The sequence below is a fragment of the Nansenia antarctica genome (genome assembly GCF_963989245.1).
Source record: "Nansenia antarctica genome assembly, chromosome: 2".
NCBI classification, from domain to species: domain Eukaryota; kingdom Metazoa; phylum Chordata; class Actinopteri; order Argentiniformes; family Microstomatidae; genus Nansenia; species Nansenia antarctica.
This window is the reverse complement of record NC_137675.1, coordinates 26,521,200-26,531,199: the sequence shown is the minus strand read 5'-3', so window position 1 is coordinate 26,531,199 and position 10,000 is coordinate 26,521,200. Positions and strand designations below refer to the sequence as shown.

The 10,000-nt window shown below is 46.5% G+C and overlaps 1 protein-coding gene across 1 annotated transcript in view; it reads right to left on the bottom strand.

Moving 5' to 3' along the window:
* The window catches only part of LOC308150025 (netrin-1-like), a gene marked incomplete at both ends in the record, with an annotated part of 42,071 nt that extends 32,443 nt beyond the window's left edge, over window positions 1-9,628 (bottom strand). Inside the window, one exon of the mRNA XM_080522897.1 lies at window positions 8,635-9,628. Coding sequence (XP_080379023.1) covers window positions 8,635-9,628 — 994 coding nt within the window. The remainder of the gene's footprint in view (window positions 1-8,634) is intronic.
* Window positions 9,629-10,000: the final 372 nt, after the last annotated feature.

Below are 10,000 nucleotides of genomic sequence, written 5' to 3'. Positions count from 1 at the left end.
TAAGCTATGGAGATGTCACTCTCCTGTCCCTTTATCCTCCTGCTTCTGTCTTTCTTTCCCCCCCCCTCTCTCTCTCTCTCTCTCGCTCTCTCTCTCTCTCGCTCTCTCTCTCGCTCTCTCACACATACACACACAAACTCTCTCTCTCTGTCTCTTTCTCTCTCACACATACACACACAAACTCTCTCTCTCTGTCTCTTTCTCTCTCTCACACACACACACACACACATAGAGAGACACTCTCTCTCGTTATCTCTCTCTCTCTCTCTCTTTCTCTCTCTCTCCATCTTTCCCATTCTGTCTCTCTTCCCTTTTTCTAATTTTCCCTCCCTCCCTCCCTCCCTCCCTCCCTCTTTCTTTACTTTCTTTACTTTCTCTCAGCGCTACAGTGTCAGCCCCTTCATTTCACATTCCCTCTAATCTCCTTGAATTATTCAAGACACTTTTTTTTTACCAATATACATTCAGCCATATGGAACCTGGAGCTAAGCTACGGCGATACTTACTCAGGCAAAGGAAATGCAGTGAGAAAAAAAAAAAAACCTTGCCTTTCATTTACTCCGGAAGATTCTCCTCCAAAGGCACCTTCACCTATACAAGCTTTTCTCCTCTCTCTGCATCTGTCACTCTCTCTCTCTCTCTCTCTCTCTCTCACCCCCCCTTCTCTCTCTCTCTCTCCAGGCTTGTTTTCTCATCTTCTCTCTGCGTCTCTCTCTCTCTCTCTCTCCCCCCCCCCCCCCCCCCCCCCCCGCTTCTCACTCTCTCTCTCTTCAGGCTTGTTTTCTCATCGTGAGATGATTATAGCTGAATCGGTGTCAGTGTCACCTTGACTCGTTCCGGTTCCACTCCGAGTTCTGTGACAGTGAGTTCTTAAGATAGGGACTTAATCCCACACTGATTCAATTGAGACACTTGCGGGACTTTGCTACAGAAAGCAATAGACGAGAGCATCCTTCCTAACCATAACTGACAGTGCTAGACTCCCTCGGACCATAACCGAAAGACGCGCTAGCTAGGCAGTCCATTCAGCCGTGGTTAAGAGGTTTGAGGTTTAACCACGGTTACACCTGAATTGGTATTGAACCACTATTCACCCCCCCCCCCCATCCCTGTCTCTCCATCCCTCCATCTCTCCATCCCTCCATCTCTCATCACATTAATATTCTCTCCCGCGTGGCCCTGCTCCAAATCAATATCACAGATCGACCAGGAAGTGCACTCAGAAGTGCATAAGGGTCCTTTAAGCGTCAGGAGGACTAATCAGCAAAGTGCACTTCTCTGAGTGCAGGAGGAGAGTGTGTGTGCAACCCCCCGTGCTTCAACGTGTTTGGTTTTGTAAGATCGAACGCGTCCATGTCTCGCCACGTTATTTATAACAAATACCACAACCTAGACCTACACAACGCATAGATATTTATACTGCAGTCGTCAGACGCTTACTGTAAATCCTTGTATATTATATAGCCCTGCTTTATACATACATCATATTTTAGGAAATATTTTTTTGTATTATTACTGTAAGTTAATACTGAAGTTTTACATATAAGTTAAACTTAGCCTAGCTGGTATTTAGTTTTATTTAGTATTCATAATTAAATAAAAATTATCTAAACGTTTTTACTTGCTCTGGAGTGCGCCCTGTTTTTCACACGTATTACCTGCTCTCACGCATCATGAAGGTGGATGCTGCTAGCCCTGAGGAGTACTTCATTGTCACCTGTGACGTTATAATAAAACAGCATTTCCTTCTCATTTAATATGGTTCCACTCAGTTTAGAAAGCTCAATATCGTCCAGTAAGCTCACCCACTCTACACTACTGTAGACAGAGTTCCATGTTACGACTGAGAAACACATCAGGGTATGAATCTCGCAATTCCTCTCAGATTGTGCCGTAAACATTTCAATATTTCACCATCTCCAAACCCCTCCACCATCTCAGATCTACTGAAGCGTAGAGTGGTGTACCTGTCCCTCCAACTTGAGATTCACGCATGACACACACTTCTCCTCCTGCCTGTTTGAGAGATAGGGAGAGAAGGTGACCCCCCCGCCCCCCCACGCCACCTCCCCCCCAACGGCCTCCCCCCCCCATTTTCATTTCGACGGCTCGTCTGACGGTGCGGGCGAACCCAGAGAGAAAACAGCCCCGGGGTATGTGTTGCTGAAGGGCCTTGCCTCGCTGACAGCATGATGGATGTACTGAGTGACGGTCTTTTTGTGCCTCTGGCCCGTGTGGAAGACACAGATACACACACACAACACACACACACACACACACACACACACACAACACACACACGCACACACACACACACACACACACACACACACACACACACACACACATACACACACACAGACATGCTTATCCGGTAAAAATAAAGTGTCAAGGATACTGGGGAGGAGGGTGGGGGGTGGGAGCAGGGGCGGTGGGGGTGGGAGGCGCAGGACAATTCATTCCTATTGCGGCGCAGTTGTGTCTAAACAGGCCTGTTTGCTTCTCCAGCAGCCTTGGACGGGACGGGAGACAGGGGGCGACCCGGGAGGAAAAGCCTTCTTCCTTTCGAATGAATGAATGAATGAATGAATGAATTAATGAATGATGAATGAATGAATGAATGATGAATGAATGAATTAATTTCTTTTCCTTCCAAGTTCCTTCCGCACAAGCCCTCCGACATTCATCCTTTCATTCATTCAGTCATGTTGTGATTTGTTCATCATTCATTTGTCATTCTCTAGTTCTCATATTTCCGTGTGGCTAAAAATGGCAGAAATTTCGCCTTTTTTTGACAGCGGTGAATTCGAGCCCCGGAGTAATATGTCAGCGGGGATATTTCGAGAATGAAACTCGATCAGTCAACCCCCCCCCCCCAGCCACCTTAATAGCTACATTTCACCGTTTTATTTACACGACTTGTGTGACCTTCTCCAAATTGTATTCCTAACCGGTGGCTACAGTGCAAGCACCGCCGCGTAGATATTTCCACTGTTGATCTACTGTTACTGTGCTGCCACCGAGGGAGACTCTGGAAACGGACAAAAGCAGCAAACAGAAAAGCTTTTAAACACCTGCTACGTGTCCAAACAGTCGACATTACGCCGTGGACGACTGTCAAACAACACGGCGACCACTTTCCCTGGCACCTTGTGGAATGGAAATACTGTAGTAGTAGTAGTGTGTAGAGACAGAGAGGGGAGGTTGAGCCTGTTCGTGTTACTGCAAGTCTCTCTCTCTCTCTCTCTCTCTCACACACACACACACACACACACACACACACACACACACACACACACACACTCACGGACACACTGACCGACTGTCTGAGTGATGAGAACATTATGGAGTCTCACATCCTATTCTAGAAGGCCTATTCTTTGTCACCTTTCAATTACTGTATAGGACGTGTCAGCTATGCTGTATGCAATTGCTGTTGTAGAAATTAACTGTGACATGAGACATGAGACATCTACTACCTCCCTGCACTGTCTCCTGAGACACCTACTTCCCCCCCTGTACTGTTTCTCCTGAGACACCTACTTCCCCCCCTGTACTGTTTCTCCTGAGACACCTACTACCCCCCTGCTCTGTGTCTCCTGAGACACCTACTACCCCCCTATACTGTTTCTCCTGAGACACCTACTACCCCCCTATACTGTTTCTCCTGAGACACCTACTACCCCCCTATACTGTTTCTCCTGAGACATCTACTACCCCCCTGTACTGTTTCTCCTGAGACATCTACTACCCCCTGTACTGTCCCTCCTGAGACACCTACTACCCCCCTGTACTGTTTCTCCTGAGACATCTACTACCCCCCTGTACTGTTTCTCCTGAGACATCTACTACCCTCCTGTACTGTTTCTCCTGAGACATCTACTACCCCCCTGTACTGTTTCTCCTGAGACATCTACTACCCCCCTGTACTGTTTCTCCTGAGACATCTACTACCCCCCTGTACTGTTTTTCCTGAGACATCTACTACCCCCCTGTACTGTTTCTCCTGAGACATCTACTACCCCCTGTACTGTCCCTCCTGAGACATCTACTACCCTCCTGTACTGTTTCTCCTGAGACATCTACTACCCTCCTGTACTGTTTCTCCTGAGACATCTACTACACCCCTGTACTGTTTCTCCTGAGACATCTACTACCCCCCTGTACTGTTTCTCCTGAGACATCTACTACCCCCCTGTACTGTTTCTCCTGAGACATCTACTACCCTCCTGTACTGTTTCTCCTGAGACATCTACTACCCCCCTGTACTGTTTCTCCTGAGACATCTACTACCCCCCTGTACTGTTTCTCCTGAGACATCTACTACCCCCCTGTACTGTTTCTCCTGAGACATCTACTACCCCCCTGTACTGTTTCTCCTGAGACATCTACTACCCCCCTGTACTGTTTCTCCTGAGACATCTACTACCCTCCTGTACTGTTTCTCCTGAGACATCTACTACCCCCCTGTACTGTTTCTCCTGAGACATCTACTACCCCCCTGTACTGTTTCTCCTGAGACATCTATTACCCCCCTGTACTGTTTCTCCTGAGACATCTACTACACCCCTGTACTGTTTCTCCTGAGACATCTACTACCCCCCTGTACTGTTTCTCCTGAGACATCTACTACCCTCCTGTACTGTTTCTCCTGAGACATCTACTACCCCCCTGTACTGTTTCTCCTGAGACATCTACTACCCTCCTGTACTGTTTCTCCTGAGACATCTACTACCCCCCTGCTCTGTGTCTCCTGAGACATCTACTACCCCCCTGTACTGTTTCTCCTGAGACACCTACTACCCCCCTGTACTGTTTCTCCTGAGACATCTACTACCCCCCTGTACTGTTTCTCCTGAGACATCTACTACCCCCCTGTACTGTTTCTCCTGAGACATCTACTACCCCCCTGTACTGTTTCTCCTGAGACATCTCCTACCCCCCTGTACTGTTTCTCCTGAGACATCTACTACCCTCCTGTACTGTTTCTCCTGAGACATCTACTACCCCCCTGTACTGTTTCTCCTGAGACATCTACTACCCCCTGTACTGTTTCTCCTGAGACATCTACTACCCCCCTGTACTGTTTTTCCTGAGACATCTACTACCCCCCTGTACTGTTTCTCCTGAGACATCTACTACCCCCTGTACTGTCCCTCCTGAGACATCTACTACCCTCCTGTACTGTTTCTCCTGAGACATCTACTACCCTCCTGTACTGTTTCTCCTGAGACATCTACTACACCCCTGTACTGTTTCTCCTGAGACATCTACTACCCCCCTGTACTGTTTCTCCTGAGACATCTACTACCCTCCTGTACTGTTTCTCCTGAGACATCTACTACCCCCCTGTACTGTTTCTCCTGAGACATCTACTACCCCCCTGTACTGTTTCTCCTGAGACATCTACTACCCCCCTGTACTGTTTCTCCTGAGACATCTACTACCCCCCTGCTCTGTGTCTCCTGAGACATCTACTACCCCCCTGTACTGTTTCTCCTGAGACATCTACTACCCCCCTGTACTGTTTCTCCTGAGACATCTACTACCCTCCTGTACTGTTTCTCCTGAGACATCTACTACCCCCCTGTACTGTTTCTCCTGAGACATCTACTACCCCCCTGTACTGTTTCTCCTGAGACATCTACTACCCCCCTGTACTGTTTCTCCTGAGACATCTACTACCCTCCTGTACTGTTTCTCCTGAGACATCTACTACCCCCCTGTACTGTTTCTCCTGAGACATCTACTACCCTCCTGTACTGTTTCTCCTGAGACATCTACTACCCCCCTGTACTGTTTCTCCTGAGACATCTACTACCCCCCTGTACTGTTTCTCCTGAGACATCTATTACCCCCCTGTACTGTTTCTCCTGAGACATCTACTACCCCCCTGTACTGTTTCTCCTGAGACATCTACTACCCTCCTGTACTGTTTCTCCTGAGACATCTACTACCCCCCTGTACTGTTTCTCCTGAGACATCTACTACCCCCCTGCTCTGTGTCTCCTGAGACACCTACTCCCCCCCTGTACTGTTTCTCCTGAGACATCTACTAACCCTCCTGTACTGTTTCTCCTGTGTCATATAAAAAAACATATTATAATAATAATTTAAAAACCTAACCCTAATTCTTCCTTCTTCTAGCACGATGACTGCCAATGGCTCCAGGCCTGATCCTATCCTAGATGACCTTTTCCTGCTATGACTGGTGGATAGATGATTCACTTACTAAGTCAAAAGTATTGATTGTAAGTCGCTTTGGAATAAGGCGTCTGCTAAATGCCAAAAATGTAAATATGTAAATGTAAATCGAACACATCTAAAGTGGGTTACAGTGGGACGTTGTGTACAGGCCCGCTGTTATCATCGTCGTCGACATTATCCAACTCTTCCTCCTCATAGTGACGCAGATACGTTGTATGCAGTTGCTGTTGTTTGTTGTAAAATATTATTTTCAACGCATTCAATCCACGCCACATGGACCTCTGGTAGACAGAATGAACTGCTAGGGATGCCTGCACATTTTTATAACTACTGCCCGGGTTGCTCTTTGGTATCATACCTTCTGTAGAGAGCTAAACCCTCCAGCCTCCAACCCTAAACCCTCCAGCTAAACCCTCCACCCTCCCGCATTAACCTTGAAACCATGTAGAGGGCAATTATGGCTTACAATACAGGTTGAAAAGAAGAAAAGAAAATCCCCCCTAAAGCCTATAATCATAACCACAATCGTTATGAGACAATCTCGGCATGTTGAGTTCAGTCAACCCACACATGGGCTCAGCAGTGAGGTTGACAGGCCACAACATTTTGCAATAATTGATTTCTGCCTTATCTAAACCAGCAGCTCTTTCATATTCTCACCTACACAACTCCGGGCCCCTCCCTCCCTCCTGATCTAAGCTGAATAAATCTTATCTTTAGAGCACCTGCCGCTATAGAACATAAACGTGTCTGACTATCATAAAAGCCAACTACTGTTTCTTTGATCCTGCGCGGCCACCGGCCCTATCTGCTCAGCAGCTGATGTGTCCCCGCTGTTGGAAACTGTATTCTGAATGAAACCACACAGCCAAAAGTGCCCGCATTTATGTCCGATGTGATAGCTTGCTTTATTGCCTTTTATTTGCCGTCATGAGGGCAGACAGGAAAGTATACAGAGCTCTATCAGGAACGCTAAATTGACCTGTTTTCGTTGAAGATATGCTGATATGAATGTTGCTCGCCGTTTTTTTTTCTCCAGTGAAGACAATAGGTCTACCACCAACGAACATCTTAAAAGGCCTAATTATAATACGAACTTATTATTATAATAGTAATAATAATAATAACAATAACAACAATAATCATAATCATAATCATAATATAATCATAATTTTAAACAGCAATTTTAAACCAGACTGAACGGTGGAAATAAAATGAAATATAAAACATGTAGGCCTAGGTCTAATTCAGATGTACATGTTTTCAAAAACAGTAAAACACAGCCATATAACCAGACAACGGATATAACAATTAAAATAATATTATTTTGAAATAAATCTTTCGACAAAATGTTGCCTGTAATTAACTTTGATATAGAAAAATAATTAGGCCTGTGTATGTGGGGAAAGACGTCTGCGTCCAATTACGACCGCGGTGGGCTCGTTTTTAAGGCTTTTCCAATAAATTAAAGTGCATCGCTTTATTGCGGTGATAAAGTTGGGACTGTACATACAGCCTGCCCATGAGAAACATTTCGACGCAGTGAATGATTAGACATTGAGATGTGGCGGTGCTTTTGAAGTGGGTGGTTCCTCCAAAACCTCTATTTGAGCTACGATGGTGTAATGGGCTTATGGTTTTCAAATTGCATGTGACTTGAACACTATTTTATGTGCGCGGACGTTCGCTAGGGCTAAGTAGGCTGAGCCACACGGGCTTAGTTGTGGTTTGGTTAATACATTATATATTTGAGACGCCTTTTACGAGCGGATGCAGACTTGTTTTTGATCGATTTCCAAATAAAATTAGTGTCATAACGAAAGCATTCATGGTTGGAATGTGTTGCCGCTGATAGTAGCCTATGCATGGATAAAAGCCTGATAAATATAGCCTATAAGAATAAGAATAAGAATCGCCTAATAATAACAACACTAATAATAATAACAATAATAATAACAGGCCTATTATTGTTATCAATAGTATTGTGATTATTAGGCTATTTCATGATAATTAATTATTCTATGAGGAAGCTACATTTACACTATGTCCCAAAGCAGTTGCGTAACTGTTTGTATAGTCTACCTTGTGCGTTATATATATGCTGTTTTATAATGCCAAATTCAAGAAATAGCCTAACAAAATATATGTTTTTGCAGAGGAACGCACGTGAGTTTCACTTTCAACAAAACGGACAAATGCGCACGTTACTACCATAATACAATTACAGCCTAATCAATCCCAATTATATATAGGGCTATATATTATATATATAAGTATATATCATATATATTACTGATTTGATGCAGCAGCAACATTTCCTAGGAAATCGGCCTATTTGGTTGATTTTGGAGAACAACACAATAGTCCCAGGCATAATGCGCTGAGCAAACTAGCCAATGACACAACACCATAATAAGGTTGACTTACCGACACATTCGTTCGCTTCTCTCGCTGTCGCGCGCTGCCACGGCCGGTCATAGTGGAAGGGCTTGCACCTGTCGCACTCCGGTCCCGCGGTGTTGTGTTTGCACTCGCACACCAGGTTCCCGTCCCGGTCTCTAACGCACCGCGACGCGTGGCCGTTGCACTTGCACCGGCCGCCCACTTGCAGGTCGGACACCGCGTAAAAATACGAATCCCGGGCGAGCTCCGAATCGTCCTCGTTCTCGTCACCGAAAGTGTGCAACCGGCTGAACGTCACCTTGATGTCGGTGGCGGTGACCCAGTCCTGGAGCACCGGGGAGTTGTCGAAGTCGTGCGCCGAGGGTCTGCCGTCCAGGGTGCTGAAGGCGATCAGTCCGCCGGACAGAGGGCGCATCTCCGTGTGAGAGTCCGTGCATATCGCCTCTTGCTCGTTCTGCTTGGTGATAGTGGCCTTGCTGGGTTTGGTGTACATCTTCCTGCACTGGGTGGAATAAAATTGGAAAGGCACCCAAGATTTGCCGTAGTCCATGGACTTGAAGATGGCCATAGACTCGGGACGCGGCGAACAAAACTGCAGGCTCACGTAGGTGACCTCGAATTTCTTGCTCAGGGACAGTGTCAACGTGACATTCTGCGGGTATTGCACGTAATTCTCCGATTGCCAGCACGTGAGGTTGTGGGGGTTGTTGAGATCGGTCAAGTACGCCGGCGGGTGATACTTTTTGGGGTCCGAGGCGTCGCAGGTGTGACAGTTCCTATGCCTCTCGTCGCCCTTCTCCGTCACCACACAGTACCGGCTGGCCGTCTTGCCGCAGGTGCTGGACACGCGCACCTCCTTCCCGAAAGCGGAGTTGACGAAGTCGGGGATGCATCTCCTCGGGTTACCGTTCTCGTCGTAGCAAGGGTCCGGGGGAGAGGTCTGCGCGGCGAACATGCTCATCCCGTAGCCCCCCAGTACCCCCTCCAGCATAACGGACACCGTCAGGACAGTGACCATCACGGTATCCCAAACCCTCAACATTGTATTCCTTGTCGTTCGGTGTCCCTTGCGCTGAAAACACACAGCCGTTATACCCTGGAAGACAAGAGATAGGAAATCAACTTTGTGATGCCTGGTAATGAAGACCACTGGAAACGAGAAAGACCACGTGAATTAGAAACCAAATGCAATAGGCTGTCCGACGTTTGTTTGAATTAAACACGCACATATCGAGAACATTTGATTGTCGTCATTATATTATAATCATTTAGCGTTATAATGTAGCCTACGTAGCCTATCAATAATCTCACGGACAGATCTTATTACATCCGAGCTATAACATCACACACACGCACCTTTAAGTGAAATAAATCGTCTTACGAGGTTAAG